At 53.6% G+C, this 17,032-nt stretch overlaps 2 protein-coding genes across 2 annotated transcripts; one reads left to right on the plus strand and one right to left on the minus strand.

Annotated features, from left to right (window-relative positions):
- The first annotated feature begins 2,523 nt into the window (after window positions 1–2,523).
- On the plus strand, window positions 2,524–4,937 carry LOC120500966 (prolactin-releasing peptide receptor-like). Its single transcript, XM_039706551.1, has 2 exons — window positions 2,524–2,645; window positions 3,782–4,937. The coding sequence occupies exon 2, from the start codon at window positions 3,848–3,850 to the stop codon at window positions 4,931–4,933; it is 1,086 nt and encodes a 361-aa protein (XP_039562485.1). The 5' UTR covers window positions 2,524–2,645; window positions 3,782–3,847; the 3' UTR covers window positions 4,934–4,937.
- Window positions 4,938–14,990: 10,053 nt separating this feature from the next.
- On the minus strand, window positions 14,991–17,026 carry CHST14 (carbohydrate sulfotransferase 14). The gene has a single exon (XM_039706572.1). It carries the CDS (start codon window positions 16,974–16,976, stop codon window positions 16,005–16,007), a length of 972 nt encoding a protein of 323 aa, XP_039562506.1. The 5' UTR covers window positions 16,977–17,026; the 3' UTR covers window positions 14,991–16,004.
- Window positions 17,027–17,032: the final 6 nt, after the last annotated feature.

A 17,032-nucleotide genomic window follows, 5' to 3' on the forward strand; every position in this document is an offset into this window, starting at 1 on the left:
CGATTATAGACTTGGGGTGGGTCTGTAGTTAAATCACCATAAAAAAAACCCTTTAAAACTTCTTTACAAAATCACTGAATCTGTGAATAGGAGTGTGATGTGTTCCAGCAGGGTTGTTGCACTTGGTGATGGCACACATGATTTGAGTAGCAAGGGCTTTACCTGCCAATATTGGGGTTTATTTTGGGGCAAAAACAGGCTGCTGAGCTCCCCTCCACCAAACCAGCTGTTGCTGGTAAAAGCAGCAGCCTCACCAGGGGTGGGTTTTGCTTCTACAGCAACACCAGTCTCCCTCTGTGTGGAAACAGCTCCCACAGAGGGAGAATTGTTGAGGCTGGAAAAACCCTCTGGGATCATGGAATCCAAGCCCAGCACAGCTGAGCCCACCCGTGTCCCCAAGTGCCACAGCCACACGGTCCCCCCAGGGCTGGGGACTCCACCCTTGCCCTGGACAGCCTGTTTTTAACAGTTTAACCCAGAGGAGACATCAGTGACATCTCAGGGACAGAGAAAGGGCCCATCCTGCAGAGCTGCAGCCACAGTGCCTGGTGGCATCAGGTCCAGACCATGAGGCACAGGCAGGTACAGGGAATGACTTCCAGGCAGGATAAATGAGTAAATCACAAAGGAAACAGCAGCCCCCCTCCCCTTTGTAGCTTTTAAAGACAATATTTTACCTTTTCCTCTGCATGAAACATCATTTTCTGTACCCCTGGAAGCCAGTGGGGAGCCCATGTGGTGAGGGAGCCCCAGCCTGGCAGGGCTCTGCTTTCAAAATGGGGCAGAATAAAGTATCTAACACAACTCACCTGCTGCCCTGTCAGAGCGAGGGGAGGGCAGGGCTGACAGAGCACTTTGGGCAGCAAGGAAAGGCTCCCACCCATCCAAATGGGAAAAAATGTTCTTCTCCACAAGCTTGGGCCAAAGGAATCATCCCACAGAAGCATGAGCTGGCAGCACCCTGCGGTGCTGCTGAGAATCACAGAATTCCAGGATAGTTTGGGGTTGGAGGGTCCTCAAAGCTCATCCAGTTCCACCCTGTGCTGTGGGCAGGGACAACTTCCACTAGCCCAGGCTGGCTTTGGACACTGCAGGGATGGGGCAGCCACAGCTTCCCTGGGCACCCTGTGCCAGGGCCTCAGCACCTTCACAGAGAAGGATTTTTTCCCTATATCCACTCCAAACATTCCCTCCTTCAGCTTATGGCCATTAAATATTCCATCCTCCTCCAGAATTGACAGGGTCTCAAGGATCTCTGGTTATTTCTAAAAAACCACCCTGGTGACATGGGAAAGAATAAAAATCACAGCAAACTGGTTCCTGTCCATCATCTGTACGGGATGGGAGGGACACCAGGATGCTCAACCATCAGGGTGGGCTGCAGCCTCCAAACCCATCCTTGTAGCCCTGAGCCAGGACCTGGGGTGGGGCAATACGAGCTCTGGGAATAAGACTGATTTATTCTGCAGGCTCTGGAAGCAGCAAAGATGATGGCAAAGAAGGTTTTTCCGGGATGAGCCCGTGCAGAGGGAAGAGCCCCCAGCGGTGCAGCCGGGTCACCCTGGCCATGGCACATCCAGGCGGGGATGGAGCCTGTGCCTGCCTTGGGGCGTGCTCATCATCCTGCTGTCGGCTCCACAGCCCAGCTCTCCTCCCAAACCAGCCTCTGGCTCTCCTAATCTGATTGTTCTGCTCTTTAAAATTAACAACAGCTCTCGTCAGGCACTGATATGGAGACAAAGATGATTTTCTTCCTGCTGATTATTCGGCAGGAGTGAGCAGTCTCCCCTCGATCGGCTCAGCCAGCTTTAATAACCAGCCCAGCTCCATCAGATTGGGATGAATTAATCACTGTCTTGCACCAAAACTCTCAATTTTCCGTGACTGCTCTGCAAATTCCCATTCCCCTTATCCCCACAAAATTCCACTGGATGACCATTATCTACCATTTCCCCTTATTTAAGTAAGGCTGACCCTGGTACCCTTTCTTACTGGGGCAATTCATGACGGCTGGACCGCCCTCACTCCATCCTGCACTTGCCCCCACCAGCTGGGCCACCAGTACCCCGGGGCTGGGTGCCCATCACCCCACGGCTGGGCCACCCTCACCCCCCTCTTCCCTCACCCCGCTTTCCCCCCTCTTCCCTCCCCTCGGGCCGGGACCCCCCGACGGGGCGGGCGCTGCCGCCGCCGGGAGCTCCGCGCGGTCCCTGCGTCCTCTCCGCTCCCTCCCCTCCCTCCCTGCCGGGAGAATGTCCCTGGATCCGGCCCCGAGGGCGAGGGAGGGGCTGCCCGCAGCCCCCCGGTGCTCCCCGCCGGGCCGGGGGGCGGGATGCGGCTCCACCTGCGGAGCGGGGCGGTGGGATGCGCGCGTCCCCCCGGGCACCTGGAACACCGAGCGCCGTGGGTGGGAACGTCCTGTTCCTCCGGGACTCAAAAGCTCAGGCAGCGGGGGGGAAAAAAAAAAAAAAATAAAGACAAAGCAAGACAACAAAAACCCCGCACCACAAAAACGCGGCTGAGCTCGGCTGTGCCGGAGTCTCCCGGTGAACACCCCGCGAAGGGAACGCTCCTCCTCATCCTCACGGGAACACCGGCGGGCAGCGGGCGGCTGCCGGCCCTGAGCACCCCGGACCCCTGGGCAGGTAAGAGCGCTCCGGAGCGGGACAGGGGTCCCGCAGACCCCCCCAAACCCCAGCCAGAGCCGCGGGGCTCAGCAGTGATCAGGAAGGGAGCAGGACGATGCACAGAAGGGTTGGTTTGACTCTCGTGGGTACACGAAGCAGAATTAAAGAATTTAATTGAGCTTCAGATTTTTCATTCTGTAAGTTAATGAGCATTTCGGCTCCTCAGCTGCAAGTTTCCTGATGGATTTTGTGCTCCTGCCCCAGGCAGGGCACGGGGACCTGGAGCTGTGGTATCACAGCGTGCGCCCTGTGAGTGCAGCTGGGATGTAGAAAACCTCAATATCCCTCGGTTAATTACAAGGGTTTCTTAATTAATGCTGATTTGACTCCCCGCTGGGGGGAAGAGACTGTCCAGATCCCGGTAAGGGGGATCAAACAATAATTTTGAGAGTGCGGGGCTTGAAAGAAGGGTCCTGGAGGGGAACTCCTAATTTCCATACACTTTCTGCTGGAATACATTTTACCTCATTCCCCTGTGCAACTCTGACTGGGTTTGTGGAGGTGCCCAGGGAGCCAGGCACTTCCTCCTTCCTTCCCTCCCTCCCTCCCATCACAGCTGCCACAGGGAAAGACAGGAGAAACCAAAGTTTCGTGGGTGATGAAGATATAACCAAGGGGATAAAAAACCTAGTGGGATGGGTTGGGGTGGCAGGGAGAGACACAGGAGTGCAGGGGATGTAGAGTATGCTCCTTTCCCTGCCCAGCCACGAGGCATGGGGCTGGTGGGTCAGGGCAGAATTAACTGGGAAAAGTAAAAGGCAAGAAATGCAGGAGTGTCTTTTTTTTCTGCCTTAAGTCAGCGCAGCTCCCAGGTGCAAACTCCCCATGAGGTTTCTCAAGCTGATTTCTGGGTCCTGCTGCCCCAAGCTGGCAGCTCCCCACAGATCTGTGCTGGCTGCTTCACTGTGTCACAGCCAGTTTCCCGACTCTCCTCCACACCGGAGCTCCTCTGTGTCTGTCACAGGGCATCTTCACACTTAAGCAAGTCATGTAAACCAGCCACTGCCTCAGCACAGGGCTGTGCAAAAGGTCCAGACTCAGGACAGGTCCTTCTGCCCAGAACTTCAACCAGAATGTATTTATGTCCCCCGCAGAGCTCACAGGCTCATCTGTGTTTGATTTTGAGTTGTGGAGGAGCTGCATTGGCCACAGGGGTTCCCATGGCTCAGCTGCCCAATGACTCCTGGCACAACGACTCGGCCCTGGTCTTCACCGGCCTGGACCTGCTCCTGGAGCTGAAGCCGCTCTTCATCCCGCTCTACGCCACGCTGGTGGTGGTGGCGTGCATCGGGAACCTCTTCCTCGTCCTCCTCATCGCCCTCACCAAGAAGCTGCACTGCACCACCAACTTCCTGATCGGGAACCTGGCGGTGGCCGACTTCATCATGTGCCTGGCCTGCGTCCCCCTCACCGTGTCCTACGCCTTCGAGGAGCGGGGCTGGCTCTTCGGCATGTTCATGTGCCACTTCGTCACCCTGCTGCAGGCTGCCACCGTCTTCGTGTCGGTGCTGTCCCTCACGGCCATCGCCATCGACCGCTACGTGGTGGTGGCGTACCCCATCCGCAGGCGGATCAGCCGCCGGGCCTGCGTGGGCCTCGTGGCCTGCATCTGGCTGCTCTCCATCGCGGCCTCCGTGCCCACCTCGCTGCACACCCACTACCTGGACCTCAACGCCATCGGCCACGACATGATCATCTGCGAGGAGTTCTGGAAGCACGAGGAGAGGGAGCGGCTGCTCTACTCGTGCCTGATGCTGCTGCTCTCCTACATGCTCCCGCTGCTGGCCGTGTCCATCTCCTTCTGTGCCATCACCTACCACCTGCGCAGGAGGAACGTGCCGGGCGCCGCCTATCACTGCCAGGACAAGTGGGCCAGGACCAAGCACAAGACCTTCCGGGTGCTCACCATCTCCGTGGTCTGCTTCGCCGTCTGCTGGCTGCCGCTGCAGGTGGTCAACTTCATCCGGGACATCGACGAGGAGTTCACCATCCTGGACAAGAGGTACGTCAACGTCATCCAGGTCTCGTGCCACCTGATCGCCATGAGCTCTGCCTGCTACAACCCCTTCATCTACGCCTCCCTCCACGACAAGTTCTGGTTCCACCTCAGCAGCTACTTCTACCGCAAGAAGCAGAGCTCCAGGAGCATGTCCTGCAAGGCTTCCCGCTTCAACACCTGCTCCACCCTGGCAGACGCTCCCACCGGGGCCTCGGACAAGATAGCTTTGCAGTCCAGGTTACCTTAGCTGAGGGATGGGGTTTGCACAGCCCTACATCCCAAACCACGGCTAGGCCACATCCCTATATCCCGAATCATGGCTGGGTGTCGTAGGTGTCCATACTACATTTGGAGCACAAAGACTTCACCCCGTGCTTTGTGCAGGAGGTGGGTTGGTGTCTGAGCAAGGCAAGCACCCATTGTGTAAAAAACTCTTTGGAGAGCGCACGTCTTCATTTTGTAGGATACAGATTGTTCCTAAGCAACAGGCAGCACTTTGTGCCACGGGAAGAGGTCGACTTGCACAGGGAGCCATGAAATTGCTGTGCATTTATCCTTTAAAATTGTAGCTTACTGGTGAAGGGACAATGTAGGACAATGTGCATTCAGCAGGTGCAGGTGGGGGCACGTGGCTGCTTTGGAATGGGTTTGACTTTCATAACCTGCTTGGCCTGCTGGAGGAGCCACCCCCACAACCAGACAGGGCCATCCCAGTTTCTCCAGCCAAAGGTGCAGGTGCAGCTGGGCACATCCATGAAGTCATCACTGCTCTTCATGGTCAAGCAGGACTGGAAAGATCTCATGTGATGAGTTTGCTGGGAACGATGTCTCAAATTCTGCTGCCAGGGAAGTTCAGCTTGGTGTATGTCCACGTTCAGGGTCCTGCAGTGGAGGTGAGAATCCCAGTGCCAGGCTGTTCTGCCCCAGAAGCTGCCAGATGAAGGGTGGGTTTGCTTGTCAGTGCTCCTCGGTGTCTGAAGTGCTCTGTGGCCCCTCAGGCTGCTCTGTGCAAGCAGCCCATGCAGAAGGCAGCTTCTCCTTACACCCCATCCCCATCTAGGTTTTAACCTCTCGATTTCCCAGGAGAAACCCTTGGGAACAGCCCGCAGGCACCACAGCTCAGGGCTGTGCCAGCTCCAGCTGCCCTGCTCTGTGGGGCCAAGCCGTGACCTCCCACCACTCCTCGTGCCCCAGGACAGGATTTCAAAGCCCCAGGCAACAGGTCTTGAGCCCTGCACTGAACCTGCCCAAGGCACTGGCCAGCATCCCTGCTTCTGCCAGCAGCTGGGGAGCACCCGGTGCAGACACAGCTGCCTGGAGCCCAACAGGATCCCTCACCCCCTCCCCTGATGCCCGCCCAAAACTCACTCACCTTCTGGCTCAGGCCCTCATGGTGGCCCTAGAAGGACTCGTCATCTTCTGTGGGGTGACCAGCCGAGACAGGGACCCATCCAAGGCAGTGCCAGTGACCTCTGTCGTGTTCCCACAGAGCAGCTCCCTCCTCACCTTCCTGCAGCTCCCCTGGGCCTGGGCTGCTCATCCCAGAGGAGCCAAGCAAGGCAGAAGGTCCCTGTTTGTCCTTCCTGTAATAAAGGCTTCAAGAGCTTGGGCTCTGTGTGTGTGTTGATGTGAATCCCACAAAACCCTTGACTGCAGCTCAGCCACATCCCAGGACGATGCCAGCTTGGATTGATTGGCTCTGTCCCAGTCCTGGGCAGTGGCAGATCCTTGGGGGTCAGGCTGGCATTAGTGCTGGACCAGGTTGCTCCAAGCCCCAAACAACCTGGCCTTGGACACTTCCAGGCATGGAGCAGCCACAGCTTCTCTGGACAACCTGTGCCAGGGCCTCACCATCCTCAGCCAAGAATTTCTTCCCAGTATCCCATTTAACTCTGCCCTCTGTCTGTACTGTCACTGCTGGTGTTGATTCCTTCTTTCTTCATTTTGTCCCATCACAATCTCAATTACTTCACTCTTAATTAAAACCCCTAGGTTTCCCTAAATTACTTTTCTCAGCCTTTTTTCCCTCCAACTCTACCATCCTCTCATTCCCATCCCTGCACTTACCTGCAGGACCATTTAAAATCCCTATACCCATCTTGTAGAACTGATCCTCAAAGAGGATGAGGTTTCCTCTTCCATGTTTCCAGACTAGACTAGAATTTGCAGTTATTGAGCACTGGGAGAGAAAATCTCCACCCTCAGGTCCCCCTGTTTAGATGTTTTGCTGATTCCCCAAATTACCTGCAGGAAAAGGGAAAACTATTTTGGGAGAGTGAGCTAAAAGCTGAGTGACTTCTGAGAATAAACACAGAAATCCTGGAGCTGCAGTCTGTGATTCACAGAAACTGGATATATAGAGGAGAACACGGTTGGTTTTCTTAATGAAAGTAAATTAATCAGATAAATGAGGGAGGAAAACATGTTTGAAGGCTGATTCTGCAGAGCTTTCCTCAGGAAACTGCTCGAAGCTTTTCTCCCAGGAACCAAGAGGTATAAAGGGGATATTTTTGTTAAATCATCCTCAATTATTAAGAGCTTTGCACAATATTCTCCCTGAGGCTGTTTCTTCCTCCAGACTCTCTTGTTGGCTGAAAGAGGGTGGATAACAGTTGGACTCGATGATCCTAAAGATCTTTTCCAACCTAAACAGTTCCATTCTGTGACCCTCTTCTCTACCAGGATTTGGTGCCTGTAGCCCTCCCATCTGCCAGGACACAGCCCAGGAAGGGAAAATATTGGTTAGCCTGCTCAGGTGCTTACAGCTTTAAGGGGCAGATAATATAATTGGGGCAGATAATATAATTTATTCCAGTGATGTTCTCTCAAAAGCACTCAAGAGATGATTATTTGAAAGAGTTTACCTACAAGCAAGGTATTATTCCCATTATTTGGTCCCCATCCAGGTTTCTCCCATGGCTGCAGATGATGAGGCCCTTTGTCCTGCACTGCAGAATGAATTGAGATGAGGATCAGCTCTAAATGCACTCAAAGGATCAACACTGTTTTCATGTGTACTCCTAGAAATTTCCTCCTCTGTCTCCAAATCAGGCACAGCAAACAAAATTAGCCTGGTAATTTTCCATTGACTTTTAGTCCCCTTCTTGCTGTGTTTGTTCTGTCTGGATGTCACTAGTGATGACAAAAATCCAGAACAGAGAAGCTCTTCCACTGAGCCAGGATCATTGGGCAAATTTTATTTGTGGGTCTGGAAAAAGCTTAGAAATTGCTGATTCATTTTATATTATTATCATCATCATCACCATCACCATCATCATCATCATCATCACTATCACTATTTCCTAATTTATTGTGAATAACATTCTGACTCAAGTCACTGCTTCTGATTTCCTTGACAGGGCTTGCAAAATATCTTTTGCATTTCTCTGAGAAGATTCCATGGGCTGTACAAACCGTGGCCAACTCTCTTCCCAGATCTTGGCTCTGGTTAAAGAGGCAGGTTTGTGACACGTACATGATTAAATCAGGCTTAATTTCACTTCTTTTGGCTAAAAGCACAGTTGATGCAGCTCAGGCTCACAGTAATGACCTGGAATGGGTCCTGGTTTGGGATGGAAGGGATTTTAAATCCCACCCAGGTCCACCCCCTGCCGTGGGAGGGACAGCTTCCAGCAGCCCAGGTTGCTCCAAACCCCATCCAACCCGGCCTTGGACACCTGGGGCTGGATCCCACTGGATCAGGCAGACTGAGCACCTTCCTGTGGACATCACCTCTCTGTGAACTGCTGCATCTTCCAGCATTGTTGAATTATTGAAAGCACCACAGGTGATTTATGGATGTACCCACTTCCAGCTCATCCCGTATTCCCCCGGTGCCTCCTCCTCCTCCTCCTGCTCCTCCGTCGCTGCGAGCGCTCACACTTTAATTTCTGTGAGCGCAGCGAGCTCTCGCTGCAGCAAATTAACCAAGATTTCCTAAACCCCAGTTTACTCCTCATTCATCTATTTTATCCGTCATCCCGCTCCCGCTGCAGATGCCAAGAATCTCCTTAGTCACACACCAGGGTCACCGTGCCCCAGCTCGGGCACAAATCTGGCATTTACCACACTTCGTTCACCACTGCTCCCCAAGGTGATGGCGAGGGATGGGGCGCTTTGGGCCAGTCCCCAAAAACCTGCAGACACATCCCTGGCTTGGTGGCACTGCCCGGGACTCTCCAGCATGCCAAAGATGGAGCAGGGCTGGGAGACACCCCAAACCCCTCCCGCTCACAGCATCATTTCCACTGCAGGTTAATACCCGATTTGGAGAGCCATGAGGGAGACACAAACATTTGCTGCAGCAGGGATGGATGGAGTCATGCCACAGCCCCTGGCAGCAGGGGATGCTGCAGCCAGGGCTGTCTCCAGCCCCTTCCCGGCTGTGATGAGCGGGATGAGGCGTGCGGGGACGGGCGCTAATTCCACAGACGAGCTGAGCGCTGATTGCCACGCAGGGAAGCGCTGCCGAGCGCCTCTGGGTTGCCATAGGAACCATCAGCCCCCCTGGGAAAAGCCAAATCACTGGATCGGCGGCTTCTCTGGCGGGGACAGCGGGGGGCTCTGCATGGTGACACCCTCCCGCTCAGGAATGGAACCAGGGCAGCCTCAGGGGGTGAAAGGCGGCGCTGGGGATGCCTGAGGCTCCAGGGATACCTTGGAGCCCCTTCCCGTGCCTAAAGGGGCTCCCAGAGAGCTGCAGGGGGATTTTGGACGTGGGGTGACACGGGGGAATGGCTTCCCACTGCCAGAGGGCAGCGTGGGAGATTGGGAAGAAATTCTTCCCTGTGAGGGTGGGGAGGCCCTGGCACCGATCACCCAGGGAAGCTGCTCCATCCCTGGAAGTGTCCAAGGCCAGGCTGGACGGCCTTGGAGCAAGCTGGGATGGTGGGAGGTGTCCTTGCTCAAGGAAAGGGGCTGGAATGGGATGGAATGGTAGGTCCTGGCAGAGGAACAAAGGGTTCCTGCAGATTTTGCCAGGGCTCTGAAGGGAAAGTCTGCATTGCTGAGAACGGGCAGGATGTTGATAAAGCTCCCAAGTCTAAACTAGGATCCTCGCAGCTCTTTATCCCAAAAAAATGTGGCCAAAAAGAAGATATTGCAATAATCCCACTGGGTTGCAACAAGAACCTGGGCAAATGGATGAATTTTCAAGATTCACCCTCAAACTCACCCCAAAGCACAGCCTGCTCCTTCTCAGCTCATCAGGAACCATCACCTCCTGGGCCACCCTGAGCCAAAGCAACACCTGGGAATATCCAGGCAGGTTTACTGGTGCTCATTCCTCCTGCATTAACAAGAAATCTTAATTTCTCCCCTTGCCGTGGGGTGTTTCCAGGCTGACAGCCCCCTCCTTCCATGGAAGACGACACAGTTCCCGGGCATCCATAATTATTTACATGTGGGCTGTGTTTATTGGCAATTAAATGGTTCGGTGGCTCCGAGACATCAGTCTCCTCTAAACATGCTGTCTGCCAGATTGCTTCCTGCCAGCAGTCCCTGTGGGATGGGGAATTCTGCCGAGCCCTCCGGGGCTGTGTGTGGATGGATGGGAGGGAGCAGCCGGCAGAGCCCCCCCGGGAAAACAACGCTCCAGCGGGGCAGGTTTGGAATTGGGAGCACGGGCAGGGCTGGGGCTGTGCCAAACACTGCTCCAACAGGCACAGCCGAGCCCTGGCAGATCACACGGGTGGCAGGGATGGATGCGGTGTGCAGGAGCATCCCAGGGTAGCAGGGAAGGGAGGGATGTGACAGGCCGGGATGGGCCGTGGGACAGTCCCCACCAAGGCAGCTGCCCCCGCCCGCCCCGGAGGACATTTACCACTTACAGTCTTCAAAGATGTGCTGCAGGGCTCACCCTTGCTATTGCGAGGCTTGTTTAGAGCGATTTTTACAGGGAATTGTCTGAAGGCAGCGAGCGGAGGGTGATTCCTGCGGAGCGGCTCCGGCGCGCCCGGGGCGCTGCTCCCACACTCGGGCTCCCTGCAGCATCCTCTGCCAGCGCCAGGAACCTGCTGCCGTCCTGCGGCCCTGGCTCCAGGGGGCTCTGTGTGAGCACCCAGCAGGACAGACCCCCAGGCCCGCCCTGCTGCCACGGCTCTGCCACAAACCAGATGGCTCCAGGCCACCCCGAGTGTCCCCAGCTCCTCATGCCCAGCTGCTGCTTCCTTCAAAGCCCCCAAAAGCCTCCTGACCCCCACGATCCCACAGAACACCTTGATTCTGGATGGGGCTTGGAGCAACCTGTCCCTGCCTGTGGCAGGAGGTGGGACTAGATGATTTTTAAAGTCTGTTCCCACCAAAATCATTCTGGGGTTCTCCCCTAAGGTCAGGCTCTCGGGGCTCTCATCAGCTTAACATCCACTTGGACTTGCCAGTGATCAGGAGGTGGGATTGAGGTGTGGGAAGAAAAAGTAGCATGGGGACCCAGATATTTATATGCATTTACTGTGTTTTCACATTTTATATCTCAAGCCTTTGCTGCTTCCCCCTGCTTGGCCTTTCCCAGGTTAGAAATGAGCCTGAACCTTCTGAAGTCTGCTCTGCTGGTGGCAGGAGATCTGAGCCTTCAGCCAGTCATGCTCTTTATCCTTTACTCCCAACTCTAGCACCTTAAATTCCTTCAAACAGTGGCACCTTCAGCAGGGGTTTCCTCAGGCACCTGTGTGTTGCTGTTGGTTCCCACATCCCTGTTTTCCTCCTCACCTGATGCTCCCCCCCAGCAATAAACAGGATTTTGCTGCTTGCTTTGAGCTGCTCCCCAAGCCCCCGTGCTTTCAGCAGAGCAGGAGGACGTGCTTAGGTCCCAAAGTGCCCTTTTGTTCCCCATTCCAAGCTCCCACCAGCAAATACCACTCACCAGAGCCACTGAAAGGTGCAGTTTCCTCACTGATTCTGGGGCTCACCAAAGAGCTCTGCAGCTCATGGATAAACCCTGATGGAGATTTATTTTAGTCCCTCTCATGGCTCAGCAAGGATTCTGTGGCTCCCATTAGCACTTTGGAGAGGTATAAAGCAAATTCCTCAAGCTTCTTGGCTCAAAATCACCTTAAGATTTGCTGAAAGCAACAGAAAGTGCAGGTTACGTTTGTGGGTCTGCAAAGAAAAGGCTTTTGGAGAGTTTAAAATCCAAAGGTGTTTTTTCCACAGAAGAAAAGCAAGCCACCTTGCCTGTCTGTATAGACAAGTGGAAACACACCTGGAAGATTCCTGGACACAAAGAAGAGGTTGGATATAACTGAGACAGGAGACTCCTGCCTGTGACCTGAGATGGGATTCCAGCTTCAGTTCCTTTGGGATCCCAGACGTGGGGCAGCTCTGCTGAATTTGGTGGCACCAGCACTGTGGAAAGAGCAGGTGAAGTTCTCCAAGCCCTTCCCATCCGATCACGGCACTCCTGATTTCTCCTCTTTTAACCCAAAGCACAAAGTGCCAAGGACAAGGAACACCACGTGGAGGCACATGGCCCTGGCAGAAGGTTCCTGACCCACAAGGTGCTCCCTCCTCCCTCCCGCTGGCGCCGGGCCTGGACATATTTTGCTCACGATGCAACTTCCATTATTTCCATGGCAACCATCCTTTGTCGGGGCTGGAGACTGGAGATTTTTTAACAACTCCCCGTTTGCCAATTCAAGCCCCAGAAGGAAGTGGGAAAGTTCTCATTCACATGCAAAATAGCTGCGATAAAAGCCGAGGGGTGCAGGGAGGGGGCAGCTCTTGGGCACGGAGCTTTTCATCCCAGCCTTCCTCATTTCCTCGGTTTACAGCGGCAAAGAGCCTCACCCAGGGATGAGCCTGACGCCCTCTCAAACCCACCCGTGGAAGGGGGCTGGAACTTGACGATCTTTAAGGTCCCTTCCAACCCAAACCATTCCGGGATTCTATGAATACCAAACTAACAACAGACCCATTGGAGACCCTTTCTTTTGGCTCTTTCACATTCCTGCCTGCGAGGGAAGGAACATCCCAAGGATGCTCGTGCTCCACAGCCCGTGGTGACCCTGGTCCATCAGGAGGGAGGCCGGGAGCCAAGAGGAGCAGAAGCCAGGCTGGTGTGATGCCGTCTGCAGGCGTCAGAGCAGCCGGCCCTGGCACCGCTCGCTCCCGCTGCCATTCCCAAAGCTTTATTCCTGCTAGATCCAGGGTCATGGCTAGCAGCCAGCTGGGTGACTGGCAGCCTTAATGCGTTTATTTCAGCCCCAGTGCCTGGCCAGGAAGTCGGTTATTCCTGCAAAATCCACACAAGACCCACAGGAAAAAGGAGAAACCTGACACAGACCCTGAACTGAGCATGGGGACCAGAGGGAACGTGTTCCAAACCCCATCCCAGAGTCATGCTGACAAGAGCCAACAGCTTGGGATTTGGAAAGGGTGGAACGAGGTTTTGCAGGTGTAATATTGGAATTAGTAAAGAAGATGACACGTGAAGTGAGGTTTTTGGAACAGCAGAGGTTCCTAACCTGTCTCGCTCCCTGGTCCACAGGGGAACACCAAACCAGCTCCAAATTCCAAAAACTGAGCAGGAGAAGAAGTGACTAATGACAAAATAACACTGTGGTACTTCAGAGGGAATCAGAAGCTTTCTGTGTCATGAGGTAGAATTAAACTGTTGGGCTATCTCCACATCTCTGGACAGGGTTCTACAGGGAGAACACGAGAGCAGTGGGGTCAGGGATGAGATTTATCAGCAGATAAATTGGAATAATATCACCAGAAAATTGGAATAAGCAAGTGAGGAAAAAGCAGGGACAAGCCCCAATGCCAAAACCTCGGGTTGGTCACTCAAGGGAGTTTGGGGCACTCAGTACAGAACTGAGGATTAACAAAATAGAATTCAAAAGAGGAAAGATTCCCTTTTGATTCTGTGGGATTACTGCACGTGTAGGGATGGAAAGGTGGGAAAAGGAGCTGTCAGCCTGGAGCAGACCCAAACCAGTTCATAACTCCGTGTTTTCCTCCCTGTTCCTGCAGCCATCACCCCTTCCCCGTGCTCCAGGGCATGGCTGAATCCTGCTCAGCACCTCTCACCTCCAGCGCCTGCTGTCAGCTCTGGAATCTCCTCCTGATTTATTCCACCCTGGAGAAACACCTGACAAAGGAAAGAAATGATACAGCTGCAGAGGGAGCTGAGGTTTTTTCACTCTACTTGTACAAAGCTGCCACGGATAATTGTACCATTGGTCACAGATAAAATTGAGCCCAAATAATGGAAACCTGATAGATTTCTCGTTTTTGCTGACCTGCAGGACAAAGCTCTACCTGAATTAAAATCATCCTCAAGGAAAGGTACAAGGAGGTGGGAGCCTGTTTGCTTTATTTAAAGAGAAAAGTGTGATCATTAATGCTCAGAAAAGGAGAGAGAGTCTGAGAAAAGCAAAATCCTGTGCACAGTAAATTAGATTAAGGGGAAAAGAGACAGAAATTTAATATAGAGAACAGAAGCTGCAGCAGATAAACAAACAAGCAGCATAAACCTTTAAAACTACTGAGAAATAAACATTTAATTAAAAACCAAATTACCAAACGAGCGGGAAATGTTCCCAGAAGCAAAGATAGCAAAGTCTCACCAACTTATTCCTAGTTAGGGAGACCTGGAGGTCAGGTTTAATTACAGCTCAGCCCACGCCCTCCCTCAGCAGCATCTGCTTTACAAACCAAAATCCGATTCCCAGCCAATCTGGTGCCTTTGGCTGGAGGACAGACCTCCAGTTCTTCCACCACAGGGCACCAAAACCCCTGGGGACAGACAGGAATGCTGCCGATTTCAGAGCGGGCACAAAGAGAGAAAAGCCAATTTCTGACCCATTTTTGGCCTGGGATCAGTGCCCACAGATTCAGGACACGGCCAGGAGTTCAAATCCATGAATGTTCCAGTCATTGCCCTCACACCCAGCCACGACCCCCTCAGCAAAGGTAAAAATCCCTCAGGCCAAACTGTCCTTGGCCACTTACCCCAACAGCGGGCTTGGATGTGGCTCCACGCCCTTCTTAAAATCCTGAAGAAAACTTAAAAATGGGGAAAGAAAATTAAGAGAGGAATCCCAGGAAGTTGCCAGCTCCAAAATCACTTTGCCACAGCAATTAGGAGCCCATTTTGCTGCTTTTCATCCCATTTCCTTGTGTCCTGGTATGCGCTCGCCTCCAGTGTGTCCCTTCTCCATGTGCTGGCGCTGCTCTGGCAATTAAAACATTAATTAATCATGACAGGAACAACCAATTCATCCCACCTTAGTGTTGTGGCTCAGCATGAGGGGCAGAGGCCTCTCCAAGTACACAAACAATCCCAAGGAAAAGCACTAACAGGCTAATTCATATAAAAACTTTATTAGAAACGAGGACACAGCCTCCCAGGAACAACATCCTGCCTTATCTCCCAAACTTTTATGATTTCAGAGCTGTAATTAAATACAAGAGCTAGAAAAAGGATGTGCACAGCTATTAAAGGAGGAAAAAATCAATCCACAAATTGCCATTTTTTCAAACATGGCTGTAGAAAGGGTTTTTCCACAGTGGTTTCCACGCAGAGACCCACGAGGCTGAAAGCTGGCACGTGGCCCATGGGATTTGTTTTCCATCGTAAGGACCAGGATGGGCTTTGACCTTATCCTGAGTCTGTATTGCTTCAATTAAGAGAAAAGAGCAGAATGGGATGGCTTGGTATTGCATCTGATACATGATGTTGGATAAATAGTTGTACTCCCAAAATCACCCAAAGAAGGGGTATTATCCTATCCCTAGTTATATTTCAATAGTAAATAATAATAATAAAAATAAAAAACAGAGGTGCTACTGACACAGAAAAAATGACCAGCCTCATTTAAGTACCATCTACAATGAAAGAAATAAAGGATAAATATGGCCTGGATTACCTTTTTTTTCTACTTATACCCCAAACCCACCCGGGACTGGTTTAACAACGCTAATTTTTAGTGCATCAACTACCACGTGATGATCTCAATTCAACCAACCTTTAGTACAAAGCCCAAAAGAGGAAGAAAAATACTTAAAATATATAAATTTCTCAGATTCCCTACAGGAGTTCTCCACGTTGTGGCATAAAAAAAGGATTTAGAGCAAAATAGAGATACAAAAGCTACTGTGCTCGAGCCAGTGGCGTATGTACAGTGGGAAAGTCAGAGAGGTACAAAAAGGATCCTAAGGAGCGAAGGCAGTAGAGAGTATTTGATATAAACAGTGTTTGCAAAGTATAAAATTAGGAAATAATGCATAGAGGAGCGTGCTTCGCACAGCAGCAAGGGCTGTGCAAGCAAATCCTTGCAGCCAAGGCAGAATTCCCAGCGCCTCCCGACAGGAACCGCTCACTGCCGGCAGAACTCGCTGGTGACGTTGGGCAGGGGGTAGGCGAAGAGGGAGAAGTCCAGGATGTATTTGGGGAGCAGCTCCCTGATCAGCCGGCGCTGGGTGTTGCACAGGTAGTAGTGCAGCGTCTCGGCCGTCACGGGCTTGTACCAGGCCTGGCGCTCCGGGAAGCGGACGAAGGAGGGCGACTGGATGTGCTCCAGCACGTGGTTGGCGTCGGCGTGCAGGCGCTCGTAGGAGCCGATGAAGTCGTACCTGACGGCGCAGGGCTGGCACAGGTTGTAGATGGGCATCCAGTGCTCGTTCATGCGCTCCACATCCTCGTCCAGCAGGTACCGCAGGAACTCGGAGAAGGTCACGTCGTCGCCGGCCGAGTTCCCCCCGTTCTTCCGGTACCGCCGGACGATCTCCACGCCGTACTTCTGCTGGTACTCCTTGATCTCCCCAAATTTATTCCGGTAGGCCGAGAGCAGCCTCTCCATGGGGTTCCTCACGAAGATGAACTTGTAGTAGTGCTTCAGGCGGTAGCTGATCTCCTCGGGCTTCATGTCGCCCAGGAACACCAGGTCGCTCTTGTGGTCCATCTTCCCCTGCACGTCCACGCTCTCCAGAGCCCCGTCCAGCACCTTCAGGATGCGCTTCCAGTTGGAGCAGGCCACCTTGGGCACGTAGCAGTAGAGGAAGCGGTACTTGTCGCTGACCAGGAGGTGCCGGAGCACGGTGCGGCGCTGCCCGGGCGGCAGCTCCCAGACGCTGCGGGGCATCGAGCGCTGCCCGCACAGGGCGCGGATCGTGCGGTTCCGCGTGTCCCGCAGCACCTCCAGCTCCAGCTCGGCCGGCGAGTCCCGCCCGTCCCGCCGGGCCGGCCCCGCGGGCGGGTGCAGCGGCGGCGGCCCGACCTGGGCGAGGATGCCGCGCTCGATCATGAGGAGGAGCCCGCTGGAGGCCAGGATGACGCCGAACATCAGCATGGAGGGCAGCAGCGCCGCGCCCGCCGCGCCCCGGGAGCGCGCCCGGCCGCGGCCCG

This window comes from Passer montanus, unplaced genomic scaffold (genome assembly GCF_014805655.1).
Source record: "Passer montanus isolate IOZ18808 unplaced genomic scaffold, ASM1480565v1 scaffold194, whole genome shotgun sequence".
Classification (NCBI taxonomy): domain Eukaryota; kingdom Metazoa; phylum Chordata; class Aves; order Passeriformes; family Passeridae; genus Passer; species Passer montanus.

Bases quoted from the DNA above. Each gene is read 5' to 3' on its own strand.
- LOC120500966 (XM_039706551.1), top strand. From the start codon at position 3,848: ATGGCTCAGCTGCCCAATGACTCCTGGCACAACGACTCGGCCCTGGTC.
- CHST14 (XM_039706572.1), bottom strand. From the start codon at position 16,976: ATGCTGATGTTCGGCGTCATCCTGGCCTCCAGCGGGCTCCTCCTCATG.